We start from the raw sequence: 17,436 nt of genomic DNA on the forward strand, positions 1-17,436 counted from the left end.
TACATACAACAACAGTAAGTGTTAGTTTGGTTTAAAGTAATCAAAATAAAATGCCCTATAATGGTTCATAAAGTCTGGAAAAGCCTAGAAAGGAACAAAAGTAAGGACAGAAATGAGAGGAAGCAAATATACCATGACACTGAGGAAAACAACAGAGTGTAATCCCAGCTAGAAGATAGTTTAAAAAATAACTACTAGAATTTTTTCAAACCAATACCACTACTAGCAGCGTGCTGAAACCAGGTTGTGAGTGGAATAAAAACCATGATGTGATGTACTTCCAAGGAGAATAACGTTTTGGATATCCAGAAAAATGAAGGTTCAAGTACTTGCCACTTGAGCAGTAACTCAGCTACCAGTAATTTACCTTTTTTTTTTTTTCAGTCCTTATAGACATATAAATAGAAAGCTTAATATGTATATTTCTGTGAAATCCATGTTTCTGGAACCTTAATTCTCTAAACATTTGCAAATATTGTCAGGAATTAATTCCAGGGAGGCAGATTTTTTTATACAGAAGGATGTACAGAAGGCTCATCTATGTTCTTTTAATGCACCTTCTGTGCATTTGTGTTGCTTATTGAGCACTGTTTTAAACATGTGAAAAATACAGTAAGTTTGTTTGTTTTCAACTAGATGAACTCTCTATATTTGCCTCGAAATACTGTTACAATTGGCTGCTTTTGCTAGTCCTAAAACCCTCCTGCACTGGTGTGTCTCTTCTTTGCTCTCCCTTAGTTGTCTACAAACCTTCTCTACGTCATCTGTGCTTTTGTTGGCTTAGCATACACATATCCCAATCTCCTCTCATTTGTTTTCATTCTTGTAGTTCATCTACTTACTATTACTGTGTGAGGAGCTATTTTATGAAGAATCCTGGAAAGCTTTACCAACCTAAAACTTGCCAAGAGAAGGTGTAGGTGTCTGGTGCTACGCAGGCGCTTTCACATCTAGCTTCTAGTTCAAACACATTGTGGGAAACTTACAGTCTGTCCTTTCGGCTTTCCTCCAATACTTTTAGGAAAACTATATGGTTAAAAAAGTTGTGTGGGAACAGAAATTGTTCAGTTCAATCCACTGCTCTGAATCCTCCAATTTTTCTAACACAATATAGTGACCTACCTCTTTTTTTTTTTTTTTTAATAAATATGTCAGGAAAAAAATAACCTTCTTTCCCTTGTAAAAACCACCTTGAACTCTAGAATATTTTTTCCTGACCTGTTTTATTTTTCTTAATTAGCAGCTGATGAAATCACCATGTAGTTCTATAATTATTTATCACCTGAGGGAGATCCCAATTCTTTCAATGAAAGTATTTTAAGGACTATCTGACCTTCCTGTATTTTCAGGTATCTTTTTTTAATCTTTTTTTTCCTTTTTGCTTGTTCCTAATTCTAGCATTATGTGGCACATGATAGTGCATAAAATCACAAAAAGGCTACTGGGCAAGAGGCAGCCCTTTGACTTAACAAGAGGAAAGAAATCTTCCCCTCCAAAAATAATAAGCTGTTTGTTTTCATATTGGTAAAATAGACAGAAGGAGGAAAAAAAGAAATAAAACAGTTTGTTTACAGGTTATTTCAAATCATCAATTCCACATCATTCTATTAGAAATTTTCTGCTGTTCACATATATTTTTCTTCTGATGTTTGAGTGTATTTTCTTCAGCATATTGCCTTTTTCTAAAATTCACCTGATACATGTGTTGCATCACTTTGGCTTACATGAAACCCAAGGATCTTTGTGCCTTTCTACTAGTTACAACTGATTAACATCTCTCTATTTGATGCTGCCACACTAGCCCTAGGCACATCAGGCCTTGACAGGAACAAAAGGTAGGATACAAGATTTAACCCTCACCTACAGATTTTTCCTCAAAAAACTTCCATGACTTACTGAAAAATCTTTGCTCTAATCCTAAATGCTTCCAGTATTTTTTTTAAAGGTACAATGTGCTACATTCACAGGCTAGGAAAACTTACAGGAAGAAAGGATCTTATAAATAAATGAGATTTTCCTTGAGAATAACTGAAGGTGTAAAAAGTGATCAATTTAGATGTAACTGGAAACTCTTTCTATTGCAATAGCCCTTCTGCTTGTCATGAAGACCTTTAGTATCATATCCCCATATAAGTCCACAGAAAGAAACATTCTTCATCAGGCTGAGCTTTCAGCCTAAAATGATCTTAACAGATGAGGGAAGAAGCAGAATGATCAGCATGGTACAACAGGCACAAACTGTTAATCCTTCTTTATGTTTCAAGCAAAAGCTACCATCCTAACTTGCAATGTATTGTATAAATAAATACTGCATGTATTTCCTTTTTGAAAGCTTTGAAAGCACTTGACCCTGTCCATTGTTATTTGGTCAAGGAAGCACAGAAGAACTAGAAAGAAAAAGGGATCTGTTAAATAGTTTTCTAATATAGAAAGTGCTGGCTAATCCTTATAGGAACCAGCAAGGAAGCTAAGTACTATTCTTAACTCCAACCTGAAGGAGAGGCAGAGGTTACCAAACTTACATATAGATAGATAGTAGGGACTTGGGCAGGTGTTTGTGAGATAGGTCTATCAAGCATTCAGTGAGGACTCAACAAAAATTTTTTGCTCTGTTCTTTCCACTCTGTCTCATTATGGGTGGTAGATAAAGCCTCTTTGCCATTAGTTCTGTTTATTTATCAATCTCTGAAAATGGTTTTCTAGTGCATTTATTTTCAGGATTTGCTTAATCCACCTCTGATACAAATTTACAGAAATAAACACATTTTTTTCTTATACTAGTTCAACAATTAGAAGGCCTCTAATATTTAAAAACTAAACAAAGTTTCAAATTCAGTATCAAACTCTCACAGTTAATCAACTGCGACCAACCCCTTTCGTACCAGACACAGAGAGCAGAAAGCAGAAACGGCAAGTCATGCCAGCATGTTTCTTTAACTGGTCTCTGAGGAAAAGGAAGAAGAGTAGAGGCACTGTCGGATTAATTATGGTTCTCTAGAGTGTTAAACTTCACAATTTTGTTTTTAGTTCAAATAATTGCCTTGGCAGGAAGTACTGGAATAAACAGGATAAAATCATGTTCTGTTGAAATACAGCTTATATGCAAATATTATCAAGTAAATTAGTATGCATTTTAGATGCTTAAAAGCTAAAAGTTAGTTTTAAAGAAGAAACATATTCAGAAAGAAATAATAGCTCTATTACAGAATAATGCAAAATGAAAAATAGAACTAAATACTCTAAAAAGTATTAGTTAAAAAAGCTGCAGGGAAACCTGAGCTCTGGAAAAATTAAGAGCAGAAACCACAGTTAGCATAATGAGCATATATTGTGTTATGGTGCTTTTAAAAAATCTTGGGGTCTGGGGCGCATATTGAGTAGGAAAAATTCCCAGTAAGAATGAGTCACTCCACATTTGTTCCTGAAATAACCACATTAGGAAGAGGATGCTGTCTTCTAGTTTTCTCCATACCTGAAAGCCGTTGGTAAATTGGAGGGAAAACTAGAACCCTAACTGGTCTTAACAAAGACAGTTTTTCTTGCCTTAAAGTTAACACACTTAATAAAAAGTCAGTTAATGGCTATAGCTTACATTTGACTACTAAACTTTCACTCCATGTCAAGATTTTTTTTTGCTTTACTTTTTATTGCTGAACATCCCTTCTATGGGCAGAGCCCATCAATGTAATAGAACAATTTTCCATGATTTTATGGTGTAGTCAGGTTGTCCTCTCTGAATTCACCACTCAGCGCTTGCAGCAGCACCAGTGGCACAAAAGATCACTTCCTGATCTATAATTCACTAAGCAATACAGAACAGTACCTGCAGTCTCTGTATGCTTATTTGGGGCAAATATCAGAGAACCAAGCGGCTTTGCTGTCAAGATACATCTAAAAGTTTTATATCTAACAGTTCCAGTTACACTACCAAATAGTTTCAACTTTAAATAACTAAAATGAAGCCCTCCCTAAGTATACAAAATACACTTAGTAAATTAGACTATAAATGTATATAAAATGCATATAAAATGCATACGTACTATAAATGTACAGTATTACAGCTGATAGGATTTCCTTTGCTAGAACTATTCCATCAGTTTACAGAATGTGTCTATGGCTTAATATATCTTTATTTCACATGGGCTCTAAAACAATAAATTTTGAGTAGGCCACAGATGACAAAAATTTCAAGAATCATTTGAAGGCAAGAGAAGCAAAGAATTATAATTGACCTGTAGTCTAAGAGAGTCACAGTTGAAAGAGGACTGAAAATTTAGATAGCAACATGTTGTCGATTAGCATTTCCTCTGGGAACAGTATCTTATATAATTATTATATATATAAATATATTATAGCAATAGCACTTTCCGCTACAAATCATCTGACCAGTTTTGTGGTGGTGCTAATCAGCATAACTGGAAATATCAGATTTTGGTACTTAGCAATTTCTGTTGTAGCCTATAAGTATTCACCACTCGTATTTAGTAGTGCTTCGCCATGTGTCTTTAGAGTCCTTGTGCCTGGTTTACAAACTGAAAGCATGAGACCTGCTTTCACATGTCTTCATGTTATTTGGAGATTCCTAAATGAATGCAACTGTTTAGAAAATCATCCACACAGAGCTTCATCTCTAAGCCTCATCTCCAGATGGAAGACATCAGACTGCAGGGATCGTGTTCTTAATCACGTTTAAGCAAGAGCTTAAAATATTCAAAACATTTTAAAAATTCTACATTTTTAATGCTTAAAATACCAGTCATTTTCTAGCAATCCAAGCTGCTTTCTGGACTCCAATGCCAAGCTCAGTACATTTTCTTTGACAATGAACATAAAAGACCTACAGTACTGAAAGCAACAGAACCACAAAGATCTAAAGTGTTGCTTAATTAGTGTTTGGGAGGCTTAGGGCTATTTTGTATCTGTTAAATTTAATGTCTCAACAAGAAAAAAGGCATACGTATTTGGTGTTATTAGTGTTCTGGGCAGATGGCAAATAACAATCCCGAAACTCTCAGAAATGATTTAGTGCACAGCCTTCCCTTTGGTGGCATCATTTCCCATTCAGGAATACTCTTAATGGCTGTACTCAGGGGTGGGATACAAGAGATAACCTTTGACAACTGCAGTGGTTTCTTTCTGTGGGACAACATTCATCTGTCTGCAAGGTTTCCAGTTGTTGAGCTCTTGATACGCTTTCAGCTCTGTTTATGAAGGGTTACACCAAGAAGGGACCACTGCGTGGTTTATGACAAGATTGCTGCTGCAGATTTGGTACCTGCTGTGATTTGTGTTACCCATTTGAGCCTCAGCCATGAAGCTGCACTTTTTATCAAGAATATTTGTGAATATATAACTGCTCTGAAGACATATGGCCAATAAATAATTCAAAGTTATCTATCTTCCCTGCAGTTTTCTTATACACCTACTACCTTTTAATGTTTAGTTGGCCTGGAAACAATATTCTTTATGGCACTTCTAGTACAAAAATGTTTACTGACTGGCAGTAGACTATTGATTTCCAGTATGATACCTTGAAAATAAACAGTTTCCCTACCCAGTCTCCATGTGCTTTCTCTCCCATCTGCTATCAGCCCAGAAAAGCCTTGTTTTGCATTTTGAGTCCCTAAAAATGTCCATTTTCAGTTACTGATTCCAATACCATAGCAATGTGATTGAATTCATTATTCCTTTTTCTATCCCGTTCCCCCATCCCTTTTTATTTTCAGCTCTATATCCATTTACAGTCCTAAGGAGAATCCTAATGCATTTGATGCTGCTGCTTTCTTCAAGTCAGTGGGAAATTTCCTGGGGATCTTTGCTGGATCATTTGCCATGGGATCCTCTTATGCTGTTGTCACGGCTTTAATATCCTTTATGGTTTGTTTTCAGAGAGAAAAACTACATAAGTTGGGGAAAAAAGTGAGATATCTGAGACTGACCATCTTTAGATTGAGCCCAAACCTTTATACCGTTGATGCAAGACTTTGCAAACAAACAGTCAAAACAAAAACTGACAAGAAATTTCACTTGTCAGAATCCACAAAGAACTTAATATGCATATTTCTTTTTACCATTAGGCAATAGTCTGACCTTTATTTTACTGTTTGTAAATAATTACATTTTTAGGAAAGTGTTTTAAGGTATTTTGATTTTAAAACATTAATTTATGAACGACATACTAGCAGTAATTATCCAAAAATACAAAGCAAACTCTAGACTACAAATCAAGTCAGTCACTTTACCTAAACTAGAAGTAAAAGGTATATCTGTTGCTCTGCATTTTTTCTTGTTTTACGGTTCCTCATGTAAAATACCATCATAGAAAGAACAGCAATTTTCATCTTTCTTGCATTGATGCAAATGTAAACAAATGCCAGTTTGTTTACAAAACTGCACAAAATTACCTTCTTCTCCCTTTTTCTGGGAAAAGAATATAAAACACAACCAATTGGGCATTAGTTCAAAAACCACAAAAGTACTTGAAATAACTGACTTGTAGAATTCACCTGCTGGATTTTCCTCTTTGTTTGGGATAATTTAGAAGCTGTGCAGTTTTTCCTGAATTCAACTTGTATAGATGAGTATGGTGGGGGAGCTTGCTTTCTTTCATCTTTTATCAGGTTGGGGCAATTTTAGCTTCCAAAATAGTTGGGTTTTTATTTTTCCTTAGTAATCTTTTCGCACTTGACAAAATTTACAAAGCTGTGTGAGTTCCCTATGTTGGAGACAGGTCTGTTTTTCCTCCTGTCCTGGAGTGCCTTCTTATCAGCAGAAGCTGCTGGTCTTACAGGTAAGCGTTGCGTTTTATTGAACAAAAGCAGTTTTATTATATGCCTCTAGTGTGGGAAAATGGCATGTTTATTTGGGCATGGCGTCATTTATAAAGCTTCTAAAAGGCAGTTGCTAAATTGGAGATCGTTTCATCTTTAAAAATAAATCTGTAGAGGCATTGAATAGTTCTTCCAGACAAAGACTTATTAGATCAGGATAAAGTAATCAGTCTTTCCTCCCTACGTTTCTTACATTGTCCCATCCCTATTAGTCCCACTATTTTCTGCCCAGCTATAGGACCAAAGATGATGGTAAGTATGAGGAAGCAAATATACAGTGCCATGTGACTGTCAGAGCCTGTGTGCCCCTCTGCATGCACTGCATGCCCTGGTCCCTTCTCCTTTTTCCCCAACTTTCAATGACTAAGCAGAGGACAGGGTCATCCTCAGCGAGCGCGCCTCCATGCGGTGTTCAGTGTGCCTCCATAAACACCTTTTGCAACAGGAGAGGTACAGTCATGTCCCAGTGACAAGTAGAAAGACCTGTGATCTGATTGGTTTTTCATTAACACGGAGAAAGAAACTGCGTAGTCACAGTCAAGTACGTACCCAGCGACTGCTTTTTACAACATAAAGAGTCTGCAGAAGTTTAGGCAAAAATTGTAAATGGGTACAGTTTACCTAGACAGCAACCTGTTGTATAGTGTGATTTGAAAGAACAAAGTTTGTAAGAGCCCAATCGTATTAATGTTCTTGATGCTGTCACCTCTGAAATCTAGTGCTCTAATTAATGTCAGGGAAAATCAGGGGAAGAAAACTGCTTAATGGAGTGTTAATGCAGCCCACTGTTTTGTTTGCAAAATCATTCAAAGCCTTTTGAAGTCAACAATTATATTTCCGCTGGATTCTGTGGAGCCAGCATGTTTCTTTTTTAATATTAGGCACACAATCAAACTATTTCAGAATGGATATTAACAACTGCAACTTTTCACATCTCTGCCTTATTAAATATACAATGTTGTATCCTACTTACTGCCAAAATCTTCAGGCCAATTAATAAAAAGAGGGTCACATGAACTGAACAAAAGGGTGGTATTCCATCACGTGGAGAAAATCAGATACCAGCTGGAATAAAAGTCCATTTTGTGTCTTTATGCTTAAGAGCTCTTAAAAGTGCAACATGATTACCACATAAAAATGGAAGCAAAGGATAGTTGTTAATGACTTGCCTCCTACTGGAGGTAATGATTTCCTAATCCCGTGATTTCCAAGGAAAGACTGTTTTCAAATACATTCCTAGATGAGAACAAGGATGCTCTGGTTTAGCAAATGCACAACTGATAAGTTATACGTTATACCCTAAAAATAGTTTGTAAGGGAAACACTAATATCTTTCAAAGCCTCAGGTGCTGCACCAAAAGTAATTTCCATTTCTTGGGCATAGGAACAGACTGTATGTCAAGACAGAAAATAATTGGCATGTGTCTTTTTTGCATACTGCAAATGTGATGACAGACAGCACAGTCTTTCCTGGTAGCCACTCTGAAGAGAGTTTAATTTCTCTTTTCTTCTGAAATATATAAAATATCTAAAATAAAAGACTTAGCTATTGAACACCACAGATGGCTCTTACAGTAGCCACGGTAAGGAATTTTAAATGGAGGGAGGGAGAGACAGAGAGTGGAACCAAAGTAAAGTTCCAATTTAAGGGGAAAAAATAGAAAACTGTTGGGAAATTTAGCTATGTCTTATAAATAAAGGAATTTATAAAGGCATATAAAAGACAATTGCTCTGCCAACACACAAATTCCAAGGAAAACACACCAAGCCCTTTCAGGTCTGTCACTAGCTTTTTTTTTCCATGGGTGCATTCTGAGTTTCAGGTGGAAATTGTTTACTCACACTGTTGTTAGGATGCAAAGTTTAATCTTGAAAGTTTTATCAGTTGAGTCTTTGTCATTTAGTTTCTGTGGAAGGCTTTTGTCAGAAGCTGTTAGGATGGAAAAAACTCATGAAACCTTTCTTGTAGCTTCAGAAGTTCAAAGCTGTGTTTTGTAAATGCATTGACTTTATTAATACTGTGCTAACATTACACTTTAGAGTGGATATTTTTAGTTCCATGGTTTAACCAGTTTTGATGTTGCTTTCATCTTCTCTCAGTCTCATCTGAAATAGCTCCAACTCCCCTCCTTTCATAATACTACTTTAAACTTCCAGTTCAGCAGGAGAATTATTGCAGTGGTTAAAAATTTTCAGCTACTTGGGCTCTGTTGGAAGTACAGATTTCAGAGGTGGCTGAGATTTCTCATACCCATACTAAGGAAATCTGTGTAAAATGTATTTATTGCTTGCAGTCTCCTACATGGGTATGTTATATATGAAGCACCTGTTGCAGAAGGTATGGGGAGCACAGGGGAAAGCCAGTCATCTTTCATAATACACACAGCTCTTGATCCATACTCTAACATTTCCAGTCTTTACCAGTGTACTTGCTTTGCCCTTTGTCTTACTTAACACATCCATCATCTGGTTTTACAGTCAAGTGTGTCTATCTTCAAAAGCAATCATTAGAATTAAGAGAGCATCATAACCTGTGCAATGACACTGCTGGACTACTCCATTCAATGAACTAAGTTCCTAGTTCGAAATCTTTGATGTCAGTAGACTTGCTTCAAAAATGAGCTCAATCCATTGTACATCTACGCCTGTATTTGCCTTCATTTTCCTTGGATGTTCTTTCCTCTGTTCATTCCTTCTAAATGAACTTCAAAGGATTAACACTAGACATCAGTATTTCCCTGTAGCTATTAAGCAATGTAATTGCAAAATAATTTTATTCTTATATTGCTTTCCACACTAGTTCTTCAATCACTAAGAACCTTTTGAAGTATGTCATAATTTTTAAATAACAGGCTACACTATTTTTTGTGTAGGTATAGTAGGTGGTAGAGCTCACTTGTTTTACTTGTGGGTCTTTTACATAAAATGGAAATGGAGACTAGTACAGGTCAACATTTTATAAAATATTTTATTCCTGTTCTTCAAGATATCTCATGATATATAACACACCATATATGGTCCTGACCCTGGTTGAAAAATGGATGTGATCAAACCAGTAAATCAAAATAAGAATCTGGGATGACTACACAATTATTGTTATACTGATAACTATAAACTATAAATTAAGGTTATGGTTATTAATCTTATAGCTATATCATCAAGCTGTGACATATGCATTATAAATTGATTCTTATATAGTAGAATCTAATTTGTGTGCACTTTCTGATTTGCCCCAAAGTATATTATTCCTGACTGCTGAGCAAAGTTGTAATAACAGAGTACTATAGTAAGGTCAGTGTTAATATAGTTGCTTTCATCTTCAAACTTTGTTACAGAATATTTACAAGCACGCCATAAAAAAAATCCTAAATAATTTAAATTAAACATTTCTCAAAATAAATGAGGAAATATATCTTGCATTTATTAATTGCTTGTTCTCTTGCTTTATAATTAACAAATTTACTAATTTTTAACTGATCACGCAGTAATTAGTCTGTGAAAGATTCCATGATGTACATGGGCATTTAATGTTCATCTCAGTTAGAACCTCTCTATCTACAGCTGTTTGAACTAAGTAGATATTAAAATAAAAAGAGATTAATATACCTGCAAAGATGCACTTAAATATGTGTATGTGAATTTATTTGCATTTATATATTCATTTAATGCATATTTCAAAGTCATATAGAATTTATCAGTGTAAATGCACCAAAATTATGTCCAACCACCTCTGATTTTATGTGCCAAAGTCCTGTGCTATGAAGCTAAGACAATAGATCTTGAAGGACAAAAATGTTGGAGGGGGTCATCTTTGTTCCTTTACTGTTTTTCAACGCCCAGCCCAAAATGATTGTTTTCTGATCATCATAAAGGAAATACCTTGTGATAATATATTGCTGCTGCTTCCTCACTCTCAGAATTTCTTGTCTGAACACTTCGTGATATGTATGACACTTGCCATCTTATTCAGGGGCTCACAGGAGAGCACAGTCTACTTAGTGAGAAAGCTTTTCCTCCAAAAATAAGCAAGCAGCTTATTATGACTGATGTGCCCAGGACAAGTCCGATGATCTGGTCTCTCACTGGGGCAGTTTTGTGCTACCTTTGTATTTAGGACATCACAAGAACAAATTTCACCAACTTCCATTTCCTTTAGTACTCCTGACAAAGTGAAGTTATTCTCATGGTTGTTCACTACTCCTGTTTGCTGTAATTTCTCTTGGATCCATCATCTATGTACCTCTTTGGGCTTTTTTAAAATGTTGTGACCGGTTCTTCTTGTATCACTCTCAGAAGGGATCTATCAAAAGATTTCTGTCTGCAGTTCTGAGCACTGTGGGCACAGTGCAGGTTGGTACCTGCTTGGCTTTAGTTCACTTGGCTGGCATTATCCCATAAAAGGAAGCTATTCTATTCTGCGCTTTAAATTCTCACCTTTGTGGTTTTCTTTCATTTATTCATCAGTAATATTCTTTGATGTGTCATACAGAGAAGCAGGTAGACTTCTCCTAGTAACGAGGGAGAAGGGATAGCTTGGCTTCTAGGTCAGAAGGAAACAGATCTCAACCCTTAACCTGTAGTTCGCCCACTCCTAGTAAGAAATGATGAATTTTGGGTCTAATTAGGAAAGCAGGCTCTTTATAAATAAGATTTGCACTGCTGTGCAGATGACAACGGGGCAAGTTTGCCACACATTACTAATCCATTACTTGCCTGTAGGACTTCAGAGATGGCTTTGGATGGTCTATGCAGTGTTCTAAGATGGGGAATGTCAGGTGGATGCTCTTCTTCAGAGGATGTTCTAGACATACTTTGCCGACATACAAGCTAGGTCCAATATTCTGTGCAGTTTCAGTCATCCCATTCACCCTTTCAATAGCATCACTTCACCAGGCTATGTACACACTTGAATCAGTGCTTAGGTCTGGCTAACTTAGGTTCTGTTGTAGCTATAGCCTTTTAAGACAGGAAGGGAGGAAGAGAAAGTTGCTTGTTTTTAGAGAAAAGTACATACTCTAGCATGGCATTAGGCTGAGATTGAGGATCAATTGCATAAAATGAGGATAGTGGAGTCTTATTGCTAGTGGATAGGTTCAGGATAAACAAGGTAAGCATTCAGCATGTCTAGAATAAAACCTGGTGTGTGTCACTGTAGGAGTTCCAATCTAAACTGAATGCAGCAATTCATGTGGGGTTACAGAAGTACAACACTGCGCTCAGGTGTCACTTGAAGCAGCCAGGTGCAATGCCAATGATCATTCCTCAGATGAGGGCCTTAAAAATTCCCTCAGCTCTGCCTTTTGTTGGTTTCTGTCACTTCAACATAAAATCAACCTCAGACAACTCCAGAGATGAAAGCTTCATGAACAAAGCACCAGCTTTGGTTCTGCATTGGTGCAAGTCTGGTGAAAGAAGCCATGAATCTTTGCTTCAGTATCAAAAAAATGATTAGTCATGCTTCATAGCCTCAGTGAAAACAGGCTGAATAGGGATATTGTTGCTACTGGTTTTATATCCCTATTACTGCACCAATCTGATGCAGAAGACAGTGCCTCATTTCCCACCACTCACACATTCAGTCTGAACTGGGGTGTGCCCTGTAGGCACTGTGGAGATATTCTGGCATAAATATGACTCCAAAGCGAATGTTATCTGATTTAAATAATTTCTCTATTTCCCAATCCTCATTATTCTCTTTTCCCCACATTTCACTGCCTTTGATGAAAGACCAGTTCCTGTTGCTTATTGTACTGTGGGACGTGCAGTACACTGTGCATCATTAGAGAGGCATCCCTGAAGCTCTGGAATGCTTCGAAGTTGGGATGAAAACCAGTCAGTTTACCTATAGATCTTTTCAAATTAAGTTATATATTTTATCCACTACCTTGTTTCCCCAGAAGGAAGAGGTTTGGGGATTTTTTTCTAAATTCCCTTTTTTACCACTAAAAGACCTGGTAGCTGTCAGACTTATTGTCTCAGATTAGCAAATTCTGAGGTTTAAATTGTGGCCAATCACTTCCAGGTTTGCATTAAAAGCGCGCTATGCATGCTGTCCTTCTCTGATAAAAGGTAGACTTTTCTCCAGGTTTTCTCTTAGCACCAGATATTGAAAAGCAAGGGTAGGTCCCCTTTTGCCTATCTGTGAAATGAATAAAAAAAACCCTAAACCTTTCTTTCAGAGACAATATAGGAATTATTTTTTAGATTAACACTTGTAAATTAATGCTCACACTATCATGTTAATGTTCACACTGTCAGCAAAGTACTTTTAAAGATGTTACTCCTTTATCCTATATTATTCCTTTGATATTACCGGTTTTTGTCGTAGTAATGATTCCAACTACAAGTATTCAGCAAAAATAGTGTAAGAATAAGTTCTCTAGTTGTATAAGCAGCTAAAAAGCTATCCCTATTTCTCTGTTACGCAACGAGCAAAAAAATCAAATAAAATGGTAAGCTTTTATTTCTAATAAAAACTCTTCGAAGAGGTTGAGCTGCAGCTGAAACTTTACAAGTGACTATCAACATTTTACTGTGAGATTTCTCATTTTCTTATATTAAGTGAAAAATTTCAGTAACTTTATTTATAGACACAAGTGGCTGTATTGCACTTAACAACTGATCACCCATTTCAACTCAAAAGATTCCCTGTCTACGTTAGGTTAGCATTTTGTTCAGCAATTCTAGTCCTCAATATCTCAGTAATTGCTAAATTTGCCACTTAAAAAGGAAATAAGGTAATGGCACTGAAAAAGTGAGCTGAGTCTCCTGAAACAACCTGAAAGTAAAGCACTGAGCACTAAGGACTGGTAAAAGGACCATCTCAGTTTATCTGCCTCCCTGCATCTAATAGGTACTTTCTGTTTACACTTCCAGTATTATTGTTATTTGTCTTGTTTCTCTGTGAAAGAAAGCCTGAAAAAATTTAACAACCTAGTTTATGTGCCATACACAGTTCATACAGTATTTCCTAGCTTCAAAATCCAGCTTCAACAGTCTTACAAAGAAATCCAGATTGCTTTTTCCTTCTAACTAAAAGTTCTGTATTTGCCTCTTTAGGTACTTCTCCTTTCTTTGTAGTTGCATTAACATGTAATTGGTCATAACTCTTAAGTAATCATTTTTAAGGAAATGCATTACAAACAATTCTGTCCAAGCTGTTTAATTAAGCATTCATTGCCAGAGGCATGGCTGGTACATAGTAAGCCTTCAATTGTAGCAGTTAAAATATTCCACTGCATTCCCCCAGTCTTCCCTGGAAACAGGGTATTTGGTTTCTACGCTTGCATAATTGCATGGTTCAGATCATTTATTCCTATTGTAAAACCAGATTTAGACCATTTTATTCCTCATGTCACTCTCTCAGTTCTCTCACTACCCATAATTAACAGTTTCCTAGCAGTCAAAAAACATTTTATAATCCTAGGTAAATTTAATAGCCAATTTTTAAAAATGCAAGACTTGGCATGATGATGATTCATATAAAAAAGTGAATCAGAAACTCTTATCTCCATTTCTGTTACTGAGCCTGGAGCTATTGATACTTAGAAACATTACCGATTGGCTATATTTTTTAACTGAAATTTCATTGTTTGAGCGTCCCACTGCATATTATTACTACCCTGAGAATTTTTTAACTCACCAGATAAGTTCTGCACAATCAAATACAGTTACTCAGAAAAAAAGACAGACTCATTTAAGAGAACAATTAGACCTCTCTAAAAACATTAACTTCCTGGAATGTAGTTAGACAGTGACAATCTCACTAGTACCCACATTATTTACTGCAAATAAAAGTCTTAGTGTATTTAGAAAAAAATATCAAAACAGTCATAAGAAAATAAATATTAAAAAACAAAGACACAGCAGCTAAAGCTCAGTGGAATTTCTCTTGGCTGCAAAGACTGTGTTCTGTAGAAGTAGTACAGGTAAATTTATAATACAAAGAGAACCCAGAAGCAAAGAAAATGTCCACAGTGGTTTGTAGGAAAAAAAGATTTGCTTTCTCTTTTTCTTTCTGATGGCAGTTATCCCTTGTGCCAGATTAATCTCAGAATTTTTTACTCCATACTTCTTTCTTCCATCAAAGGCATTAATTAATGCCAGGCCTCAGTTCTTCCCAGAAACATGAGAGGCTTGCAAGTAAAGAGAGTTGGATTTTCTTGGACAATATTTTCACAATTAGCAACCAAAAAGAGTGAGAAACTTGAGAAAGACACGATAAGGTATTTATTGCTTCAACTGGTATGTGGCAGTGTGCTGCTCCCACACACACACACTCCTCCAAATTAAATAGTTTCAGCATTGTCTAAATTTTTACTTTTCTATGTTTTCTTATCCATACATTGCTTTAGGGGAGGAGGATTTTTCACCTACCTCCAGGGTCCTCTTGCTGCTAAAATTTGAACATTTCAAGGCTTGGATAAGCCTATTAAAGAACCTATTGAGGCACCAGCATTTTCACCTGACACTTGTTCAGTACCTTACCATCCATTTACCTGTGACTGTGTGAAGCCTGGCCTGCTTCTATTAATCCTTTTGAAGTGGCAGATTGTTTTATATTGGGTTTGCTGTGCTAAAGCCTGCAGCACTGTAGATCCTGCCCCCTCACTGAGCCTCTTCTTGCCAGCCTTTGTAAATTCAGGAGTCACCATCCTGGAGAAACTGGAGGAAGCCCTATCCCGTTTCAAGTCCAGGACTTGAAGGCACAGACTGGGATTCTTCAGCTTCCAGTAGAACTGCCTTATGTGTTTCAGTTCATGCTAGTTTAACCCAATAAATGCCTAGAAAGCTGCTGCACAGCCACATTGCAAGGATGGATATTGCCTAAACCTGGACAGGTTGTCTTTTCACCTCAATATGTTTCCTTGGATTCATCAGTATTATTTCAGTACATCAGCAGCCTATGAGCTAAAAACTACCCATCAATTTGCAGAGCAGCCCATGAGGAAGCAGAACTAAAATGCTAATTAGGGCATGTTGTAGTTTTTAGACACGAGGCGGTCGGTAGAAGGGCTGAAAGGCACACGTACTAAAGCACTGTGGGGTGGATGGTAGAAAACTGCCTCTGTGCAAGCCCTGGAGGTCACAGGCATGCAGCGATCACACTGCAGGCTGGCTTTGTGAAAACCAGTTGTTGCTCAGGTGGTGTGCACGTAGAAACTGGGCAGAACTAGCATGCTCCACATGCTTCAGGAAATGTGTATGGAAGTTTTCAGGGGAATGATGATTGGAATAGACACAAACAAGCCCTTAGCTGTTGCATAAATAATTATCTATGTAGACATTCCCCAAGTTTAAGAAAAGCACAGCTCTTTCTTCCTCCATGGGCATTTACATATGGTTACTGGTGGGCATTTATTTTTGTCCTTCTATTTTCTCCCTGTGCGGGTTCCTTCTGCCTTATCTGTGTCCAGAGCTGACAGGAAATTGCAGTTACAATCTTATCAGCTGCTTTAATTGTAATACTGCATTACAGTGGCTTTACTCAATGATTCTAGTGAGTTAGGACCAGGGCCAGGGAGGAAGCATTCAAAATAAGAAATATCACTGTAATACAAATGTATTATTATTCCTGACAAACATGCTGCCCTGCTTCTCCAGACCTTCCACAGGCTGGCAAGTATCATTACTCCACATGGCTACAGTCATTGACCTACTCATTCTGGGCAATGCAGTTTACACCTGCCAGAGCATCATTTTTAAGCAATATGTCATTGTCCACCTTGCACGTTGTTACACACTGCTTATGATAAGGCTAACAACCAGGCACAGACTGAAAAAACTTTCCCCTCTTGCAGTCATTCAGTACCAGGCACTCTCAAACCATTTAAATGTAATAAAATTATTTTTTCCTTTCCTATTCAGTCTCTGCCAAAATTTTCAAATAGTCTGAATCCTTCATGTTACAGTTATGTTAGTCTTGCCTAAGTGTTGGTCAGATTATGGTCAGATGTTACCGTCTATTAATTCAAACAAACTTTCTACAGTTTTGGGCCAAACACATAACAGTGGAAATGCTAGGAATGCACGACGGACCAAGTAGAAGATTCAAGACCTTCATGATTTTTAGCAATAAAAAATCTTGTTTGTTTGAAGGATGCTCTTATAAACATATCTTAAAGATCTTTTGTTATAAAATGCTGTTAACAGTCTAATTAGCTTTTTTTTATGCAGCCCTTTGACAAACCTAAGTAAGAAAATAGAAGCAGCTAACTCTGGTTTTTCTCTGAATTTCAGGTATCGTTGCAGTCCTTTTTTGTGGAGTCACACAGGCCCATTATACCTACAACAATCTGTCACCAGATTCCAAAATGAGAACTAAACAGGTAGGGCATAGAAGTAACTGAGTTTGTGTCTTCAACGGGTATAAGGAATAGACAAAGGTACTGGAATATAGCTGGATAGGATTCGTTAATGCAAAAGAAGAGGCTTACATCTTCACCAGGTGAAAGGCTGAAGATTTTGCCAGAAAGAGAGTAACGATTCTCTGGATAAGCAAAAAATATAATGCGTTTTTCCCAAGAGACCTGAACTGTCAGCTGAGGAGATGAAGGGTAAGGCGATAACAGTTTACACTAGCATCCATACAAAAGTGCTGTGAAGT

General features: G+C 36.9%; 1 protein-coding gene across 1 annotated transcript in view; it reads left to right on the plus strand.

Annotated features, from left to right (window-relative positions):
* SLC9A9 (solute carrier family 9 member A9) overlaps positions 1-17,436 on the plus strand; it is a 222,819-nt gene that overhangs the window by 83,086 nt on the left and 122,297 nt on the right. The window contains exons 7-9 of the mRNA XM_064457666.1: positions 5,727-5,870; positions 6,690-6,790; positions 17,070-17,158. Coding sequence (XP_064313736.1) covers positions 5,727-5,870; positions 6,690-6,790; positions 17,070-17,158 — 334 coding nt within the window. The remainder of the gene's footprint in view (positions 1-5,726; positions 5,871-6,689; positions 6,791-17,069; positions 17,159-17,436) is intronic.

This window comes from Phalacrocorax carbo, chromosome 7, assembly GCF_963921805.1.
Source record: "Phalacrocorax carbo chromosome 7, bPhaCar2.1, whole genome shotgun sequence".
Classification (NCBI taxonomy): domain Eukaryota; kingdom Metazoa; phylum Chordata; class Aves; order Suliformes; family Phalacrocoracidae; genus Phalacrocorax; species Phalacrocorax carbo.